This window comes from Miniopterus natalensis, chromosome 7 (assembly GCF_054644295.1).
Source record: "Miniopterus natalensis isolate mMinNat1 chromosome 7, mMinNat1.hap1, whole genome shotgun sequence".
NCBI classification, from domain to species: Eukaryota; Metazoa; Chordata; class Mammalia; order Chiroptera; family Miniopteridae; genus Miniopterus; species Miniopterus natalensis.
The window spans coordinates 38,124,729-38,147,426 of NC_142087.1; the positions used below are offsets into that span (position 1 = coordinate 38,124,729).

The 22,698-nt window shown below is 38.2% G+C and overlaps 1 protein-coding gene across 1 annotated transcript in view; it reads right to left on the reverse strand.

The window, feature by feature from the left end:
* PTPRM (protein tyrosine phosphatase receptor type M) overlaps positions 1–22,698 on the reverse strand; it is a 617,147-nt gene that overhangs the window by 452,082 nt on the left and 142,367 nt on the right. The window contains exon 2 of the mRNA XM_087818949.1: positions 16,432–16,554. Coding sequence (XP_087675075.1) covers positions 16,432–16,554 — 123 coding nt within the window. The remainder of the gene's footprint in view (positions 1–16,431; positions 16,555–22,698) is intronic.

Below are 22,698 nucleotides of genomic sequence, written 5' to 3' on the forward strand. Positions count from 1 at the left end.
AAGTGCCATAGGCTCCACACCCTGTGGACTTTCCTGTATAGGAAGAGAAGCCAGAGTGATCTTTATATACCTCTACAATAAACCACTTCTACCTGGCCCAAGGTTAAAATTAAAGTTGATGTATTGCATCAGACCACTATGAAGAATTATCTACAAAAATTATTATGATGTCATCTGTAAATACCTATTGGTATCAATAGCTTTAAATTATAGGTTGGCATTTTAGTTTATTAGGAAGCTTCTTCAGATGTATTAAAAATCTGTTTACTCTTAGTATTGATTTTTTGATAAATATATTATCCAGAGAGGTTATATGCAGTGATTTCCCTGGAAAAGCTGACATTTATTCAATGATATTTACTTTACTGAATTAAGTAGAAATATATACTCATATATCTTTGCTAGATCTGGGAAATTATCTTCTCAGAGTTAAGGTAAGAGACTATCTGTTTTATAGAAATATTAGGGCATAGTTTAATAACATAAAGCTTAGGAAAGGCTCTGGGTGTGTTAGATCCGCCAGCTATGGATGAATTCTTCACTGACTTTTATATCAAAATACCATAAAGTTAAAGTTAACTCTCCAAATTTATTTTAGTCAATTAACTGGACATTTTAAAGGGAAAAAAACCCAACATTATACTCAATTTCAAGTATTTTTCTCTTACAGTAATTACCAGGACTATGACCTTTTCTTAAATAAAATCCTCTAAAGCCAAGAGTGGCAGAGGCTGCAAGCTAGCCATTAAATATTCTGTTCTTCTTTCTCCTGGGCATCCAAGTAAACTACCCAGCAAACCTCGCAGGCTGCAGGGACTACATGACACTGTTCTCTCCACTTCCAAATCTGGGAGAAACCTCCCACACGATCCTCCAGAGATTTTCTCCTTTGCCATCTAGTTGTGCACATGAGGACAATCTTGAAGAAGGCATGCTAAAGATGGCAGAGTCATTTTCATCCTGGATGCCGGTGTGGAATGGGGTTCCTAACCCCCAAACCTCCAACCCCTCTAGACTACTATATGAATGGGAAATACATGTCTACAGTGTTAAAGCACTGAAAATTTGGGATTTGTCACAGCATTAATATATTTTTGTATTTTATAAATTCTTAGCAAAAAAATGAAGAAAGCTTCATTTTCTTTAGAAAACTCTAATCGTAAAATAAAGATCTACATTATAAGGCCTATTGAATTTGGATGTACTGTGTTCTCAAAACTCACTCAACAAGTCAACAGATGTTTGTGGAATAATTTCATTTGCTCTTACAAAAACTTACAAAGTAAGTGAAAATGTCTCCCATGAATATAATTAATTATTAGCTTGGAACCAACCTATTTGTAAATTGCGCCTTCCAATTGCAGAGAAAACCTAATAATGGAAAAAATATAATAAACTAGCTCCTTAAAGAACAATGCCTTTGTCACAATTTAGTTTTTCATTTATTCCTTCGGTTGGTGAGTTGCATTCTGCGTTTATTTTTATTCACCAGTTTTCATTTTCAATTCTTAAGTAAGAAGGAAATCTCACCATTTGCAACAGCAGGAGGGACCGACCTGGAGAGTATTATGCTAAGTGAAATAAGCGAGTCAGAGAAATACAAGTACCGTCTGATTTCACTTATATGTGGAATCTAATGAACAAAATAAAGTAAAAAATAAAATAGAAACAGACTCATAGATACAGAGAACAGACTGACAGCTGTCAGAGGGGAGGGGGTGGGAGGCTGGGTGAAAAAGGTGAAGGGATTAAGCAAAAAAACCCTAAAAAACAAAAATAAACCCTCTTAGACAAGACAACGGTATAGTGATTACCAGAAGGAAAGGGGGTGGAGGCAGGCAGAAGAGAGTAAAGGGGATAAATGGTGATGGGAGGAGACCTGACTTTGGGTGGTGAACACACAGTACGATATACAGATGATGTGTTATAGAATTGTACACATAAAACCTATATAATTTTATTAAACAATATCATCCCAATAAATTAAGATTTAAAAAATAAAAATAAAATAAAATTCCCATCTTTGCGTGAGTGGGCATGTAAAGAGGCATATGAGGATAGATAGCCTCTCTTTACTCCCTCCACTGACCTCAGAAAATCTGTGGCTGAAAAAGATCTGACTTCTGGGATTTACTCAGAATCAAAACATGGGCAGGTTGTGGCCTGTGAAATGATCACATTGGATTGAAATCTGCTCCCCTGGAGCTCAGGAGGCTCTCTGCTCTTTGCTTTGTGGTGAATGTCATTAAAGGAAATACTGTTTTTATCTACTAGGGAAGGTCACTAATGATTACCCCTTTTTAACAGCAAGGATGGACCTAGAGAACATTATGCTAAGTGTTCCATATGATTTCCATGAGCACCATATGATTTCACTCATGTAGAAATGAATGAACAAACTGAACTACCAAGCAAAATAGAGACAGACTCATGGATAGAGAGCAGGCAGACAGCTCTGGTGAAGGAGGTGGGGGAGGGTGTGGGAGGGGCGTAGAGGGATTGAGCAAAAAAGAAAAAAAGAGAGAAAGAACTCATGGACATGGACAACAGCGTGATGATTGTGTGTGGGGTGGGGGGAGAGGAGGGGGAAGAGAGCATCAAGGGGATAATTGCTGATGGAAAAAATAAATTTAAAAAAAGACTTCAGGAAACTCAAGAATAAATAAGAACCAAAGGAGAGTAGGAGAGGCCTGCAGAGGGCATATTCATTAGTTCATCTGCAAAACCTGACACTATATCTTTTTAATTTTTTTCAAAGGTTTTGGTTTTTTTTAAATTAATTTTTAGAGAGAGAAAGTACGGCAGTGTCACCTGGGGCAAGAAGTTGACCATCCAATAAAAAAGCAAAGGATTACAGGTCTCCATCTGCTGGGGGAATGAAAGAATTACCCACGTTAGAAAGTGTGACTTGGCTTAACACTTGTTAAAAATGTTAAACTGATGAACAGAATAGATTCGCTGACATGGAAGCATAGATCAGATTGAGGAATCTGAGGGAAAGAGAAGGGTGTGGGGAGGAGAGATTAACCAAAGAATTTATATGCATATATGCATAACCCAAGGACACAAACAACTGGTGTGTTGAGGGACTGGGGAGGAGGGTGGGGCGGGGTAAGGGGTCAATGGGGAGAAAAAGGGACATCTTTAATATTCTGAACAACAAAAAATGTTATTAAAGATAAATTAAATGAGAAAAGAAAATACTTCATTTAAAGAAAATGTGACTGCCATCCCAGGCACAACTATATACTTTTGATACTGAAAAGTTGAAATGAAGCAAATTACATGCCATTTCTCTTTTCAGTGCTAGGGTAAAAATGAACCAAACAGAGGCATTTTAGAATGAAGGCAGCCACTCCCACCATACAATTCTACTTGAGAAAGGAGCCGGTCAAGATGTACGTTCAGCCTCTTGGGGGAAGCTGTGGATGCCAGCTACAGCAACCGGGCAGATGGCCATTTCCGACTCTTGATTACATCTATCAAGTCTTCTTAGGAAACTGAAGTGTTCTCAGCCTGCGGGGGTCTCCAAATAACAAGGACTTTCTAAAGCTAGCTCCAGGCTTCAAAAGCCACCGTAATGGGTAGGCAATTAGTAGATGAAATTAATCCTTACTGAATCTTTGTCACTTCATGAATTTAATTTTCTTTCTTCCTTTATTCTGCTTTATTCTACTTTAATACTTGTTGTATCAAGTAAGGCATCACCTCCTCTTGCTTAGGTAGTCTGTGGTGTTCCTTCTCTCCTAGGATAAGAAACTGTGCCCGTCCACAGGAGGTGCTTCATGAGTACTTTTTGAAAAAGGAGAAAAGGTCCTAGCGCTAGACAGAGCTAGGAAGCCACTTCTTCCACAAGCTGGAGCATTCACTATTCAGAATAGCTGGACAAATCTGTGAAGATCACTAGGGCTCCCTGGTAATTCTCTCCATGGCTATAGTAACATTAAGCTAACAAAAGGTTTATGTAACATGCCTTTCCAATACTAGCAAATTCTGTTAGAACTCAGACCTTTGGAAATAAATGTATTATCTCACATAATGGGCCTACTGAAGGAAGAAGTGAGAGTGGTAAGTTCACCTACAGGATTTCTTATCAATTCAGATGCAGTTCCTACCAAGCACAATTTCCAAGTCTCCCTCACTAGGGCTCAGTCATCTTTATATCATTTTGTCACTAGACACTTCATAATAAAAGGGGTCGAAATTATTTTATCATGATAATATATATGACAATTCCACAGTTAAAAATCTCAGAGGTAGCACTACTGAATGAATTTATAGGAGTAAGTTTAAATAATTCGCTTTATCCAAACCTCTGCATATATGAAAAGCCTACATCCAAACAATTTCACATATATGAATATTAATCCTACTTCCAGATTTTTCTGGAACATAAGATTTAAACCCAACTTTCACAGTTAGTAATATTCAGTTATGTGGCTTTATACAATGTAATTTTATATGTATGATTTAATTTAAAATGGGTTTTTATTATTATAAAGAAGGAATAGATTTCAAAATAGGAATGAACTAATTACATTGTCTTTATGCGAAAATAAAATTATAGTCCTAGCCAGTTTGGCTCAGTGGTCAGAGCATCGGCCCACGGACTGAAGGGTCCCAGGTTTTTTTCCGGCCAAGGGCACAGACCCGGGTTGCAGGCTCCATGCTCAGCCCTGGATGGGGTGCATGTGGGAGGCAACCAATCAATGTCTCTCCTACATCGATGTTTCTTTCTCTTTCCCCCCACACCGCCTTCTCTCTCTCCCTTCCACTCTCTCTGAAAAGCAATGGAAAAAATATTGTTGGGCAAGGAGTAAAAAAAAAAAAAAAAAAAGTGAATTATAACACTCAGACATGTCCTTTTTGCAATATTTCCAAAATCTTTTTCTCTTCTTTATTTTTTTTCCTAGACTCTTCCAAGCCTTTAATTATAGGTCATCAGGTAGGCAGATCTTTTAAGAGGGTCTAAGGTCAGTGGTTCTCAAAGTGTCTTCTAGGAATCCCAGAAATCCCCAAGACCCTTTCAGGAAGTCTACAAAGTCAAAACCATTTTCATGATAATAGTATGACAATATTTGACTTTATTATTCCCATTTTGCTCTCAATTATTAGCAGGTGTACAGCACTACTCTGATGGCTATAGGAATCTATGCTTATGTACTCTGTTCTCAGAATTTTTCAGTTTTAATTTCTAATCCAGAATATATAGATACTACTCACCATGAACAAAAGCTCTTAGAATGTTTCTAAAAAACTTTTCAAGAGTGTAAAGGGGTCCTAAACCCAAAGACTTTGAGAACCATTCACCCTCCAAATCTGGCATAATGCAAGAAATTTCTCACTCAGGCATGTGCCCCTGCAGTCAGCTGTGTGTGCATGTATGTGTGTGGGGTCTAGAGAAGTAAGTTCAACATTTCCTCACTCAGGTAACCAGCCTAAATAAAAGCATCTCAATGCTTCCACGGCTACTAAGGCGGGAAAAAGGGACAGGAACACGGGGAATCTCATACAGAAGCTGCTGCCTGACAGTGACACAAGTTACTTCCACTCACATTTCACCACCCATATCAGGTATGGCCACATCTAAATAAAAGGGGCCAGAGACACACAATCCTCCCATGTTTCTAGAAGGTGAAAGCTGAAAGCAATGAGTTCTTCACCACCACTGCTAACTACCACGAGGTCTGTCTTTGGGCAGCTTATCTCCTTCCAGCATCTTTTCCCAAAGTTATTCTCCCTCATGATCATGTATTCATGGCACCTCACAAAACACACTTTTAGAAACCTGTGGAAATATACTATTTAAATATGACATGTACAAATTCACATACTGTTTAAAAAATTTTTAAACAATTGAGACTCATCAAATCTGAACAAAATATATTATGGTAAACTCTTGCCAAAGCTAGTCTGTAGCACTATTGAGCAAAATGGGCCTTCTACAGCCTTTGTTTGACTGATGCATAAAACCAATTATTTCTAATAATTTAAAAATTAACAAATGTCCAACACCCTTTTATAAGAGCAAGAACCAGATCGATTCAAATAAATTAACATTCCTGTCCGAAATGACTCATGAAGCCCAAGTAACAAATTCATGTGTCAATGGTGGGCTGACCCAATGACCCATCTGCTAAAAAATACAAATTGTATCATTTTGTTTTCCAAATAACAAGCATTGATTGCAGTGTTAGAAAGGTCACTTGTCATCAGCTCAGTAGTTGACCTGCTTGCAAATTGCAGCCTGTCACTCCACAGTAGCCAGGACCATCGGGAGGAAGTAAGGCACTCTGTGCTTATAGAGTACAATTGGGGAGGTGATACCATTTTCACAAGATGTGGGTTTAACAGGACAAGTGTCATATTCAATAGAGTTGAAAAGAGGAAGCAGCATGAAAAGGAATGACTAGAGAGAGATTCCATATTTCCCAGGATGAATACCAGAAACCTAATTGATTTATATTTGCTTTAAACAGCAACGGATCAAACCCTGTTTCTAAGTCTTATGCCAAGGATTTCAATATTTTGTACATTTTCTATGAGTAACAGAATAAATACAAAAGATGTCTCAAATTCTTTCAAAGAAACCAGGAAACATGAAATTAAGAACTCAGTATTAGATAACCTAAAGCATACAAATAAGGACAGGACATTTGAAAAACAAATTTTCAGCAAAGTCCTCTCTAAGAGTAGCACTATATTCATATGCTACCCCACATATCTGATTCAGACACTTACTGCCACATAATCAGTTGTCTCAATTTGCCCATCCACCAGAGAGAGGAGTTGGGATTGTCCAGCAGACAATTAATAGCCATATTTATTTCTCTTTCAACCACTTGAGATTTAAATATCACTGTGAGATGCAATTTATCATAAGCTCCTAGAATAAAATAGCACTCTATGCATTAAAGGTCAATTATTTAAAATAATGACCTGCACAATCACTTCATGAAGTTTGCCAAAAAATTCTGTATGATTTTTTTTCTATATAACGTCCCATATTATGGACTGGATACAAATAAATGCAAGCATGAATCCAAAAATAAAATGTAATAATTCCTTATGCATCTTCTTGCAAAGTTTCAGTCAGTCACCAAAATATCTCCTGATAGAACAAAGATCTTTATATTTGATGCACCCTCTGAAGCAGAAGACCACAGTGTGAAGCATTTGTCCTATTTTAGAAAGTCCTAAAATTATATCCCTGAAGTTTAGTCATTGTAAATCGGTCCATCAGCTCCACTAAACTGCAGTAAAGACCAAGGAATCATCCCGATATGCTCAGAAAGGGAAGACGTGAGTCAACCCAGGTTTTTAAATATAAAATTTTCAATGTGATTTGACAAGATGGCATTTTGCCTAAAATGCATCTGTAGATGAGAATCGCACTGGCGTGGAACTAAGTTGGCACAACTCAGTCATATCTTTTGTTTTCCTACATATATAGCAAATTTTGCTTTATTTCAAAACTATAGAAAAATTGAAAAAGTAGTATAAGATATGCTTATATATACTTCACCTAGACTTAACAATTGTTCACATTTATCACACTTGCACACACATACTTTCTCAACACACACTATACACAAACACAGACACATGTACTTTTTTTCTGCACAAACATCCAGGCACTTACCCCTAAATAATTTAGCATGAATGTCCTGGGCATTCTCCTACATATTCATATGCTTTGTGATACTTATTTACTAACCAGCTTTCCTTATTTTCACTTTTCCCTATACCCTTTTACGAGAAACTTTGAATTTTCCTCTATGCATACACAGTCAAATAATTTCTTTTTTCCTCTCTTTGCCAGAAATCAACAAATTACCTCCTGACTTCACATCCTTCATCAGCTCCACAAGGCCTGGGAGGGTCTCACCTCTAGCTTGTCTCCCACCTCTCTGTTCCTCAGTCTACGAAATTCTTAGTTCCCTGATTCTCGCAGCTTCCTGCGCCACTTTTCCTACGCATGTGCTCTACCACCCTCCACTCGCTGCCTCAGGACAGGATGCTCCTTCCTTCTCCCTGGCCTGGCCTCATCATCATATTCTCAGGGCCCCTCTCAGGAGCCACCTCCTCCTAGAGGCCTTCCACTTGCCCTCACCAACCAGTCTCCGTCTGGACAACAGCAGTGTGGCCACACCATTTGTATGTCTCCTGGAAGAATGAATGCAGCTCACCACATCTCCAGTGCTTGGAACACACATCTCTAGCACCTCACACACAGCTGGTGCTCCAAAAAAGGAGTTTCATTTCTTCCTGGTCTTAAGGTGAAAGAATAACCCAGACTTAATCCTTTCTTATTTAAATTTATTCAGCTCTTCCATTTCTTGGACCACGGAAAGTCCTGAAGGCACTTAAAAGGGAGCCTGGGCCTGTGATGATTTGGCCTGACTGGAGCAGGAGAATGGGGGAACTGGAGCCCTGGGGCCACACAGAATTTCCAAGGCCTTCCCCACGTTGATGTCTGTGCAAGGGTAACTTTAATGCCATCATTTACCTGCCAGTGGCTGTGCAAACTGGTATATTGGTGGTCACCCAAAACTAATCTGCCCCAAAAATCCTGCCCTCCATAAAGAGAGGCTACTGCTGGGCAGCCCCAGACCCAAAGTGGCAAGTCTTCCTCAGCCTTAGGCTCTCTGGTCTTTAAAGAAATTGTGTTGAAATTTTCCCATCTTACCCCACTGCCCCTCTGCAGTCCAATGAGGAATTTGTACTCAGAAGACTAAAAGACTGTCCCTAAATTTCACATCAAAACCCAGTGTCTCCTCTCTTGACTTTTATTGCCAAAGAAGGTTTCTCCAGTCCAACAACTTGACCAGGTGCAGCTCGAGGTGGCTTGCACTGGGGGACCAATACACAGAATGCACAATATGTGGGTGCTGATAACTCCTCAGTGCGATCTTCTCCAGCTGCCTATAATAACCATAACATCATCCCATTGCCCTGGACCTCCCTCTTGCACCTCTCACCCCCTCCTCAACTGGGATTCTGAGAGATTTACAATTCTGTCATGATTGGCCCGCCTGTTTATTCCATTACTGGACTTCACATAACTCTTATGTACAATTTTATGGGAAATTAAGCAAGACATAAACCTATCTTAAAAACACATATTTATATATACAGGCTCATTTGTATACTTTTAAGCAAATATTTAAAAATAGCTAGCCACTGTTCTTACTTCTTGTAACAGTTTTCCAATTAGCCAACACAGGAATTTAGAACAAATTTAAAGGAGAGCATTTGTTGGACACTGAATATAAACTATTGAAATAAGTGGTTATACATAATACATTGCCCCCCTTGAAGCACTTAACTATTGAAAATCATGATGATTTTTTTTTTTAAAAAAAGACTGCCCTTATCTTGGAAGTTCTTGCATGCAAAAACATGTCAAGTGAAATAAGCCAGACACAAAAGAACACACACTGTATGAATTCACTTGTACCTAGAGTGGTCCAACTCATAGAAACAGAGAGTAGAATGGTGGTAGCCAGGGGACGGGAAGAGTGGGGACTAGGTAGTTAGTATTTAATGGGTGCAGAGTTTCAGCTTGGGAAGATAAAAAAGTTCTGGAGCTGTATGGTAGAGATAGTTGCACAACAACGTGAATGTACTAAATGCCACTGAACTGTACATTTAAAAATGGTTAAAATGGGCCCTGGCCAGTGTAGCTCAGTTGGTTGAGCATCGTGCCATGCACCAAAGGGTGACCGGTTCAACTCCCCTGGGGCTGTGCAAGCGATCGATGTTTCTCTCTCTCCCTCTCTCTACAAAATCAGTAGAAACATATTAAAATAATAATAATAAAAATGATTACAATATAAATTTTATGTCATGTTTTTAGCTTTGAGTGGAACAAATTGTTTTCATGTTAAAATGAGGCTACCCAGAGCCCTGTGCTGTTAATTAAGAACCACCCTGCTCTGAAATGTATTTTTTTCATTATTACCTAGTTATTTTTCTAGATTTTGTAACTGAGAAACTGCTGTCAGGATATAATTCCAGTTCAATTTCTTTCACTACGTCTCATCAGTCACTGTTTAAAAGCTAACTGGAAACCCAGTGTACATACACCTCGTCAGGGTGAAGAGTGTTTGTCAGTGACTGTCTTACAACTGCATGCCAGGCAGTGTTTCATTATGGGACACTTGAATGAGATGCTCAAGGGCAATTAAAATGTTTCCAATTCCTGACTTCAGTGCCTGGAAATAATCAGAATCAACTAAAATAATACCAAATTCAATGACCCCGCCCCCTTCAAATTTTTAAGTGTGTTTTACTTGATCTTAAAGGAATTATTTCAAATAGAATGATGTCAGTTACCCCAAAATCCTAGCATGACGACAAAAACATTGTTAGTATTTTAATGGACTTCTTTCAGCTTGTTTTTTAAAATATGCATACATTATATGAAGGTCTATATCTTCTGATTCTTATTTGGTATCATTTAGAAGAGAAAATAAGAACTTTGCATGAACTGCCTACTTTACAGAGAGTACAAATTTAGCTAAAACATGAATTCATATCAAATTACTCTGAAAATTACTTAATAACAATAAAAGAAGGGCATTTCCCAAATGCTGTGCTGGGCCAGGCTCAGGCTAAGTTCCTGAAGCGGATTCCTTTGTCTCACCTGGTCCACAACCGCATGAGGCAGATTCTAAACATCTTTCCAGAGCTTTCCCTGACCACCCACTCCCTCCAGCAGAGCTCTCCCTGCCTCAGCGTTTGCTCCTGCTCTTCCACCCTGATAACTCAGCCTCCATGGCCAACTTGCCCCACGCTGGATTCCAGTCTCTGCTCACAAAGGCTGCTCCTGTCTACTGCTCCCATCACTCTCTAAGGCCCTCTCCTGATTTAGGTTTTCTTCACAGCCCTTAGCATGTCCCCCCATTGCATCACATGTCTCTCTGCTTATTACCTGCCTGCCTGCCTCCTCCACGGGACAGAACTGGCAGATGGACAGAGACTCTACTACTATAGCTCTGTCACTCCGCAAACACAGATTATGAACTAACAGTTTATGGTGGAGGAGCCTGAGAATCTGCGAGCTTTAGAACCTGCCCAAGGTCAATAGCTATGAAGTGAGGGAGCCAGCATCTGACTGGGCAGGGCTAGCAGCCCCCTAGCCTTCATGTGCACTTCAAGGTCCTCAGAGCTGTCACCTGGGATAAAGACTAACCCCCTTCACCAAATAAAGTGCTCACATGGGAAGTTCACACTTTTGGCACTCAGAAGAGCAAAAATGGGGGCTGCTCCTCTCAACTGATGCCTGAGGCAAGTTTAATTTCTCTGAACTTCAGTCTCCAAAGGTACAAAATAGAGATAATGCCACCCAGTCTCCCAGGGTCATCATGAGGATCAAGTGCTATACAGCAAAAAAGCAAATTTTACCAACTGCTGAGAGTCATTTATCGTACAAGATTGCTTTGTTTTATAAAGAGGAATTACCAGGAGGTACTACACTGCCCCTTGCCTGTGATTTAGATGTTTTTGCTCTTTTTTTTAAGGACAAAGCATAAAGGAAAGTTGAATTTGATGTTATAATGTGCTGAGTCTGATGAACTAAATTTCGTATTATTTATGAAGTATTCATTTCTGGAAAGTTGTTAATAGGTGACGGAGAGCATGGTATTATAGATAAATTTTTTTGGCAGGCCAAGAGCAATCTTACCAGACTGGGAGTGTGGGGTGCACCTGGGAGGGAATCCTATTTGGTTCACTCAGTGATGATCCCAAGCTTCTCCAACAGTGCCTAACACATAGCAGGTGTTCAATAAATATTTGTTGAATGTTGACAAGATTCGAAGAATGAATGAGATAATTAGACAACTGTCTGAATATTCTGTGCCAAAAATATTATCACTAGAGATACACTGAAATTTAAGGAGGAAAAATGTCTTTTCAAGCCTTTTTCAGTCTTCTCTTCACTCACTAAGCCCTATATAAGCCCTGAAGTGTAAATAAGTAGGGAAGTCTTCCCTCACAGGAGGGAAACATGCCTGATGAAAGGGCCCAAAGAGAAAACTTCAATTCCTCTGTCTGTCAATCCATCATGCTCCCAAATGCGAAACTGACTCTACACAAATACAGACAGTCATGTTTTCTATTTTCTGGGTCATCACACTAAGAGTGCATATTGCTCCTCCATCCTGGCACCTCCCTCTCTCTATACCCAGAGAAATTACCCAGTCCTTAGTCATAGCATCTTCATAAAGATCAGAAACAATACCACCCCCAATTTGCAATATGTAAAGCTGGGATGTGGGAGGCTAAATGAGCTTCCCTTAGACACATGCTATGCTGCTCAGAAAAGCACTAAGCATAATGTTTCATTTCCCCAGCCCTAGGACCCACATTCACTTAACTATAGCCTTTTTAGAGGCATGATATCTTAAGGGGACCATGTGGGGTAGAAATAAATGTCAAGTTTATGTGTATCAAATGCCTACAGCTATAAGCTACCTTTATACTTTTTATATTGTAAATGGATTTATTGTTTATTTTTTAAAATATAAAACATGGCCATATATTCTTATACATAAGCTATGGAACTTGTAAAATATCCATTTTACAGAACTGGAGCACTAAGTTACACAACATATTTTAGTAAAACATAAAAACATCAACCATATCATAACAAATGAGCACAAACTTAGCGACTTAAAACAATAGACATTTATTATCTTGCAGTTCTGTAGGTTAGAAGTCTGAAATGGGTCTCACTAGACTAAAATCCATCTTCCCCACTAGACTGTAAGCTCCCTGAAAGCAGGACCTGTGCATTTTCTGTACCCATTCTGGAAACATATTTTGAGAACTACTAAGCACTAAAAATTGTGCTATGTGTTGAAGATATAAAGATGACCCTCGGAAACTTATGGTCTGGTACAAAATCAGACATATCAGAACCTCTCAGTAAATGTGATTTGAATTAAGTTATGTCAAATGTTCGGGAATGTCAATACAACAGTAAGGTGCAGGGTGATGTAACTGTGAATTCTGCCTTCTTTTTTGTAGATCATGCAAAGTAAGGTGACAGGCCTTATTATTAGAGGAAAACTGTATTGATTTTAATACATTATGCTTTGAATTTGGAAGTGTCTATAATTTTGTAAGATAATAAAAATCTTTTAACTGATGTAAATAAAGAACTTGAGAACATAAAAAAACACATCAACCATTGTCAAACTGTGTAGGTGTTTTTAAATCATAAAACTAAATCAATACTTCTTTTTTTTAAAAATATATTTTTATTGATTTCAGAGAGACAGAAAGGGAGAGGGAGAGAGAGATAGAAACATCAATGATGAGAGTCACTGATTGGCTGCCTCCTGTATGCTCCCTGCTGGGGATCAAGCCCGAAACCCAGGCATGTGTCCTGACTGGGAATCGAACCTACATCTCCTGGATCCTAGGTCGATGCTCAATCTGAGTCCTGCCAGCCGGGCATCAATCAATACTTCTTAATCTACTCTGATAATTATACATGCACTATGGTATATAAAGTGATAGCATGAACTAGTGTAACAAAATGTACCAGGTTATTATTTGGTTACTTAATCAAAGGTTTTGTGCTCGAAGTGGTAATTCTTATGACAAAGTTTAAGACAATTCCCCACCATCAGAAAAACTGTATGATTCAAAGCTAGCTGTAAAAGCATAATCTATTATAACATAAATGTCGACTTCAAGTACAAAAATATAAATGATTGGGTATTTATTTGCCCTAAATATGTATTTCCAGAGCAATGTCAGAGCCTCCGTGTAGTTATCATGTCAGCTTGTATAAAGCTACAGACTGTAAATTTTTTAAATGTGGCTAAAAATAACCTCACACATGAAGATAAAGAAAAACAAACCCTACATACTGGATCACCTATTTCAAAGAAGACAGAAAAAGTAAAATTTTAATTAAATTTAAAAATTAGAATATAAATTTTAGTCTCTCACTATCATAATTTTTAAATTCATCTTGATGGGTTATTTGCTTCTTAGACTCACAATAGTCCCACAGGAATTTTGTTACCAAACAATAAAGAAAATCACAATGCTTTTAATAGATAGCACATTTATGGGAAAGATAGAAGAAAACCTAATCATCATGTTTTTTTCTTACTGATTTTAATAGCCCCAATGTTTGGAAAACATACAATCTGAAAGTGAAACAAACTGTGAAATAATGCTTGTATGTTAATAATTATGAGTACAGAAAACAATAACAATATAAACCAAGAGTCCAAAGCCACAATTATATGCTGGTGCCAAAATGGTTTAAGACGGGCGGAACAAATTTCTTCTGTAAAGAGCCAGACAGGAAATATCCAGGCTTTGTGGACACTGCCGCGTGTCTGCAGCTACGCACCCTGCCGTGGTGGCGTGAAACCAGCCACAGGCAATATTTAACAAATGGGCATGGCTGTGTGCCAATACAAATTTGTTTACGGACACTGAAATCTGAATTTCATGTGACACAAAATATTACCATTATTTTGGTCTTTCAACCATTCAAAAGTGTAAATACCATTTTCAGTCTGCAAACCATACACAAAGTGGCAGCAGGCTGGATCTGGCCTGCAGGACACAGTTTGCCAACCCATGGTCTAAGGATCACAGAACGAGCCTGCACAAGGGAGACCAAACACAAATACACGGGCAAGAACACATCCAATGATACTGTACAGGAAGATTTAAAATATCAAGCCTCAAAGGGTTATGGTTGTATCTGATTTTGTCACCTATTTTTCCTAAAAAATTCATAAAACTAGTTTCTGTTTTAGTGTGAGAGGGCCACCTTTAGAGTTTGTTTAGGAAAAGAATAAATTGTTTTACATATTAATGAAAAAGGAGGAGAAAGAGGGGAGAGAACAAAGGAGGAGGGGAGGAAACACTTGAAACTAAATAGTATTTAAATCTCAAGGCTATATATACATTTTGACAACTCAGTTTAAAATTCGTAACTTAGGATACCATCCACAAATTTATAAGATGATATCTCCTCACTTCTAACAATGACATTTCACTGAGAACTTACTTAACTTCTCAGCTGGGCACAAGTCCATAATCTTTATACATATTGGTTTTAAGGTCAGACAACTGCTCTTCAAATACCTTCAGCCTATACCGAATCTGTACATCATTATATCATTATATATCATTTTAGATGGTTCACTAATTCTAGTTTTGTAACTTTTTCTTTCCCAAGTAGATAAGTTCCAAAAGAGAATCATTTCTTATAATCTTTCATCTTCCACAGTAATCAGCATTGTGATTAGCATATATTAGGGCTCAAAGAAATTTTTTAATGACTAAACTTTGTTTAATACATAGTAGGAAAAAAAATACCAGTATTTGCAGTTGTATATCAAGGCAAAACATTTAATCTGATGGGATAATTATCAATGGAACATTTATTACATTTCAACTGAAATGTGTTTTGATTTTTAAAATATGTATTTGTTGATTTCAAAGAGAGGAAGGGAGAGCGAGAGAGAAACATCAGTGATGAGAGTCATTGATGGGCTGCTTCCTGCACACCCCTTATTGGGGATCAAGTCGGGCATGTGCCCTGACCGGGAATCGAACCTCGATCTCCTGGATCCTAGCTCGATGTTCAACTGCTGAGCCACACCGGCTAGACTGAAATGTGTTTCATCTGGACCATTCCCATAGGCATAGAGAGGTAGAGGAATTGGACTGCTAGTCTTTCCCCACCTTCCTGCTGACACCCAAACCACTCGCATGTCCCAACAATGACTTACAACCTGTTTGGGAATGGTTGAGGGCACACTGTTTATAATTATTAGAAATCATATGGAACTAAAAAAGTTTTAGAATAGGTAACATTCAGAGATATTAAGCTACAAAAACCTAATATTCATCACCAAGTATTCTATTAGTCAATAGAATGAGAGTAAATTCAAACAGAACATCTAAATATCCCTACTTCATTCTTCCAAAGGCTGAAGAACCTTCAAAGGCCAGATATTTACAAAGTTGCTTCCCCTCTGTTCCCTAAATTACCCAACTGATTGTTCCAGGATACAACTGGTCTTTGATCTTTAACACTGTAGGGGTGAGTTAATTAAATGTTTGACCAAATATAGCAGGCAAATTTTTAAACTGATAATTTTGTATGGCCCTCAAATGATGTTATAAATATCCAAATGACCCTTAAGAGGAAAAAGGGTCCCCGCCCCTGCTAAAGAAAGAAAGACAAAGGTAAACTCTTTGTAACCAGTCCTCTTAATTGCAGTAGCATTCTCTCTAGTTAACTGGCCCTTGACTGCCACACTCAAAGACCAATACCCTCATTCATTCAACCTATATCCAGCGAATATTCACTGTGATTAAGACTCTTGTGAACCTTTGATTTAAAAAACAAACAAACAAACAAATTTAAAACTAAATGCAAACCTGATGGCATCCATGGATCAGAAGTTGGTTTGGTCAAGGTGTTCACCTGCTCCCAGTTGAAGTCATCATCTTCAGCTTGATTATATCCACACGTGCTATATGGTTCATCGAAGAGACAACCTCCTAAAGTGTAAAAGAATGAAAAGCAATGTAAATAACACCAGACCTCAGGAAAAAGCTATGATGATTACAGGTTACCGTAAACCTACCTGATGCTAACTGAATTTGATTTAAACTTTGTGCTGAGGAACTGCGGATCTTGACCCTACTGTACCCTTGCTAAGCACTAGCTGAGTATTAACCATGTCTTGCCAGTACTGCTAGATTATATTGTTCCCCCAAAAGAACCAATATTTGTAAAATACATTCAAAGTATGACCTAAGCAAATTTATAATTCATATTTTCCAGATTCACAGGAATTTAGAATAACTGGTCTTGTGTTCAAAACTTTAAAAGAACCGCCCAAAGTATTCAATTCATTTTCAACAGAAAAGCCATTATAATTTGTTCAAAAAGAGTAAAAGAGAAATGCTTTCACCACAACACTGGCATGATAGTAGGGGACAAAATGCAATAGAGACCATGGGCATAGCTTGTAAAATATTTTTCTAAGGATTATTCTAAATCTAACATAGAAACTGGTTTTAGTTTAATAATTTGAATAATTGAGACCTCAAAATTAAAAGAGATTATAAATGTGCTTATAGTCCATAATTTTTAAAGGCAAGAATAAATTAAACCTAAACATGTGTAAACATCTGCTTAATTTTGGTGCTAGAAATAAGGCTACTTAAAAAAAAAAGAAGAAAACAAAATGCAGTATATACAAAGCAATTCAGCTGTTTCAGCTTCCTGGGGCACACAGATGATTCTGAGTCCCACTCCACATCTTTAAATGTCTCCTGTTACTTTAAATTACTATAGTAGCAGCTATTTTCTCCAATGTTTCATATTTCAAAAGTGAATGGTTTAATTGGCCATATCAATTATTATGAAAATTCTACTATCCATTATATAATTCTATTCATTACATTCATTAAAAATATTAATTACAATTACTTGTCAATGATAAAAATTAAGGGTTCTGATCAATCACACACACAAAAAGGAATATTATTACACTATGTCTGCAATGTATGCCCTGGCAGCAATAAGATAAATAGAACAGCAATTGTACAACCTCAGAGGTAAGACACATGTTAGGGGTCATCTGGTTCAACTTCTATCCAAATGCTTAAGTCAGTTTTACAATCTTCTAGACAGACAGACAGCTTGTGAACAGGTGAGGCACTGAGAATTTTAAAAAGCATCCCTACCATGTAGATAATTCCCCCTTATAAAGGCCCAAACTGTGCTTCCTGAAATGTCTACTCATTTATCTTAGCTCTACCCTCTGGAGAAATAGTAAAAAGTCTCAGCTCTTACACAGGAAAGCTGCTTATTTGAAAAGAGGTGTCATGTTCTAAGTCTTCACTTCTCTAGGCAAAACATGCTTTGCTCCCCCCCTTCCCCCCAGTTCTTCTGACTAGAAGGTAGGAAGACTTTCACCATCCTGGTTTATCAGCACTTTTCCAAAAGAAGGACTCCCAGTACTAAGTTAACTGGCAGCTTTCCTGGACCTCATGTTCTTCCAACAGTCTGAGCAGAGTGCTGGTCCACTTTGAGCTTGTAGGGGCCTGAAATCCCACAGAAGCCTGAAATTCACATCACTGCCATTGAGCCAATTTCTCCTCTCCTGTACTAAGGTAAGTGACTTTCGGAATGCAAACACAGGACGGACATTTATCCTCACTAAACCCCATCTCTTTGTTTTCAGTGCATCACTCCAGCCTGTTGTGAGCTTCTGGAATCCTGATTTTGTCATTTGGATATTAGTCATCCTACCTAGGCTTGAATTATCTGCTAATTTGATAAGCATGCTTTTATGTCTGCCTCCAAATCACTGATAAAAAAATGTTAAACAGGGCAGAGTGAGGGAGCTCAGGCCCTTTCAAAAAGTCTCTTCCAGCTTTCTAACTTTCTCATAGTTGCTAGCTCCAGGCTGACAGTGAAATCAGCGGCCTTGGATGCTGTTTTCTCTAACACATTTAACAGAACTGGTCAATTAAACAATCCACTGGGAACAGAAACATACTACAAAATGCAGCGTCAACTTAATATTTCAGCTTGACAAGTAGTAATTTATACTTCCCTCTCACTCAGTTTTAACAAGTTCAAAGAAACAAAGTGGATTTGTTTAAAGCACATAATACCAACAACTTTCCAATCTGGGGTAAGAAATGTTAGAAGACTATGCAAACATGTAAGAAAAATATTTTCCCTTGGTTGCAAACCCTAAATTTGATGTAGAAAACAGCTTCTGTACTGTAGCAATAAGTCCAAACAGTGGGTAGCACTAATAATGTTCAGAAAGAAAAAAATAACCATGAATTTTGACAGAGAAGGAACCCCTCGATGGAAACATAGATAGCACATTGATGGAAGTCCTGCAGTGCAATCTTAAACAGTGAGAAACAGCTATGGGCATCCACAAAACAACTCAAGGCTGGTTAAAGACCTGGTTTATGAAGCGACTGTTGGCACTAAAGATATAACCGAATATATAGGGAAGAGAATGCACCGCTGACAGCAGCCCCAAAGACTAATGCAGCGCTGGAGCAAAGATATAATTTTCCTATTACATAAAGCTACTTTTATCACTTGAAAGGAAGCATAAAAATTATGATATGGTTCTTTCTGGACCCATGTATGATTATCGAACCGCTGGAAAATGGGAGAGACTATGAATTTCCTATTGCTGGAAGATATATCCCCCTACACACCAATTTTCAGATCTATTGGCACTCATCCAACAGATGAGAGACCCTAAAATACCAAAGGTGGTTTATTGAGCTAAAATGAGCTGAGATTAAGGCAAACAACATCAGATTTGAAATAATCAATTTGAGAGTAAGCAAATTAAACTTTTGGTTTTTAAGGCAGCTCTGTGTAGTGGAAGAAGTGAACAGGTTCTGCGGTCAAACACCTGGCACCCCCTCCATTCCTCCACTCCTAGCTTTGTGATTGTAGACAGCTCTGAACTCTCATTTCCTTACTTGCAAAATAAAGATAACATGTACCTCATGCGGTATTTCTAATCATTCAATTGCACTGCAAATGTAAAGCTACTGCAACACAGTGTCAGGCATGTTCAGCCATATCAGTTATTATTAGTTTTTACATTTCTTCTTGCCACATAAACCTCATACAACAATTACTCTCGTGAGTTCATTTCATTGCCAATAGCTGGAATATATAATTGGAAATTTCAAAGTGCATTTCATAAGAAGGTAAAGAGTTGTGAGGGCTCCTGCAGCACACTCCTGTGGGCTCCTCTATGGAGCATGTGGGAACGAAGGACAGAGGGCTGGCTAGGGTTTGCGAATGCTTTGGGGCCGTGAAGAACAGGAAAAGGAAGCAAAGTCTGCTGAAACTCAGTGAAATAAATGAGCACTTCCAAAAATAAGTCTCCTTGATTTCCAGAATCACACAGCTTGCCATCACGTACAGGCATGTGGTCAGCCGCAGACTCTGCCATGGTTCGTCCAGGATTGTCTTACTTGGACAGACGCCCAACAGCTCATGGCTGGACTATATTCCTCCGTCAAATCAAAGTAAATTATTTCTCTTCTGTGGAGGGGAATCAAGACTAAGCCAAGTCATATATAAGATGGAGGAAAGGTGATGCAAGATGTGTGGGGCGGTGGCCTGCATCATTCATGTTCTGTCGCACACACACATACTTACACGTGTGGACGTGCCCACACGCTTCCATCATACCTTGTTGAGAAAGAAAGGCTTTTCCGTAACCAATGTGAGCACAATACACTACAATACTACACGTGCTGAATGAACAATGAATTGTTATGCAAAATAAAGTGTCAATGGGTGTCAAATACTCAGGTCATGGACAACACTGATGATTCCTGTGTAAAAATGATTCCATGACCTATTCCATGACATGCTATGCTACAAATGACATAAAAATTAAATTAACAAAATCAAAGAAAAGTAAAAGTTTAAAAAGCAAGGAAAGTAAGCAAAAAAGAAAGAAGGAAAGAAGGAAAGAAGGAAGGAAGGAAGGAAGGAAGGAAGGAAGGAAGGAAGGAAGGAAGGAAGGAAGGAAGGAAGGAAGAAAGAATAAGATTATACCAGGAATATAAAGAGGATTCTACCATCACCACCAAGTAATAAAAATTGTCACCAGGGTCATTTACTGGAAGTTAGCCACAAATTTCACTTTGAGCTTGGGATAGTCAGTGCAATGAAGAAAATATAATTGATTTACATAATTCACAGCATCCATGAGATAATAATATTAATACTAAAACTACTAATAGGGGCTATTATTTACTGAGGACTTGTTTAATCCTGATGTCAACCCTATAAGGTTGATACTATGATCTTTGTTTTGCAAATTTAAAAACTGAGGCACAGAGGTTACAGCTTACACAGGGTCTCAAAATTGGAAGGTAATAAAGCAGAGATTTGAACCCAGGTATCTTGTGTTGACAGCCCAGATTCTTAACAAGATGTGACAGTATTTTCCAAGTTGCAAATCCAAAAGAAACACAACTACTCCCAATCCAGAGAGAATTATCATCCCAGGACCGTGGTAAGAAGCAATCAACATAAGCTAATGAACAGAGCTCTCAACAGCATCCACCAGAGCAGAGCAATGGGTTTTAGGGTCTATTAAGTAACATGGTATGATAGCATGTCATCAAACTTTGATTCAATAAACTTGATTTTGTGGGAGCTCGGTACATTCTAGGATTAAAGCTGTAATATCCTTGAAAATGGCCTTTATGAATATTGTTTCTCCCAACAAAGTCTTAGTGGGCTGCTAACGTTTGTGTATTTACTCCCTAACTAAAAATTGCAACTAGTCTGTGCTATTACTGAAGTGTAGAACCATGTGCTTTAGACAGCAGTAGGCCGGGTATTTTTTCATGAAAACTGAAGAATTACAAAAGAAAGGTATCTGAAAGCCTATAGGTGGGGTAAGAATTCTGCTCAAAAGTCATTTTGATTATAACTGTATCTTTGCCATCTTGTTATTTCCTAGAGTTGGTACATGACAGGCACCAATAAATTCTTTTTAGAAAAATAGGTAATAAACTCCCCAATATTCTATGCAGAATTCAGCTGCAATAATTTTGTCCAAATTTTTTTACAATTATAATGTAATATCCATCTAAACAATGCAAATAATTTTAATGGAGCCCCACAAAACACCCAGCCCTGCCCTGGTGTACTCCAAGATGAATCAGCTACAAAGGTGACTACATCACTGAATACGTTCATTTTTTATTATGGCTGAAAACTATAAGCCGGTTAAATGTTAATGAAGTCTCCACAAATTATGGCCTTCGCGTTAGAAAAGCTGAAGTCTTCTTTTTCTGGCAATAATTACATAGCAAGGCTAGTTGTCTATAAAGGTCATTCTTGATTTATGAAAATAAAATATTGTCATTTGCATATTGGGGAGAATTTATCTTTCTTCTTGCTTTAGAGTAGCAGAGAATTATTCAGATCTAAGAAGAGGATGACATCACTAACAGAGAAGCTGTGAAGATGAAGATGGTCCACTTTTCCCGCAAAGGACCCTGGAGGATCTTTCGCAGGACCATTCTATACCCTCCTGAAGCGCCAGGCTTGGTGCGAAGGCAAAGAGAAGCAGACAAGGGTCGGAGCCCACCATTTAGGGCAGTACTTAAAATTATTTTGATTGTCACCCACTGTCTTCACCCAGGACATGCAGACGTACATTTTACAAGCCAAATTTCTCTCTACTGCCATAGCATACACTGGTATTTTTTTCATTTCTGTACCGTTCAATTTTGTAAAAGGCGAGTCTAGATCCACTAGACTGACTTAACAATTCTTCCAACAGTGTTGCCTGTGGTCTTAAAGATTTGGAGTTAGAACCATTACCTGGGGCTATTTATTCATCCTGAGGTTATCAATCAAACTACTATGTGAGAGCCCTACTAACACAGTCGGGGTGCAACCTGTGACCCACAAAGTTCTCTGGCATTAATAGCTACCATTTTGTGAACATCTGTCACGTGCTAGCCAGAGTCTGCTCAAGGCAATAAATACTAATTATTTCACTTACTCCTCACAACCAGTATAAGTCTATTGTCTCAATATGTCTGATTCAAAGAATGTGTTACATAGCAAAAACCATGCAAATGTCTACATGTATTATTTAACCTTAAAAA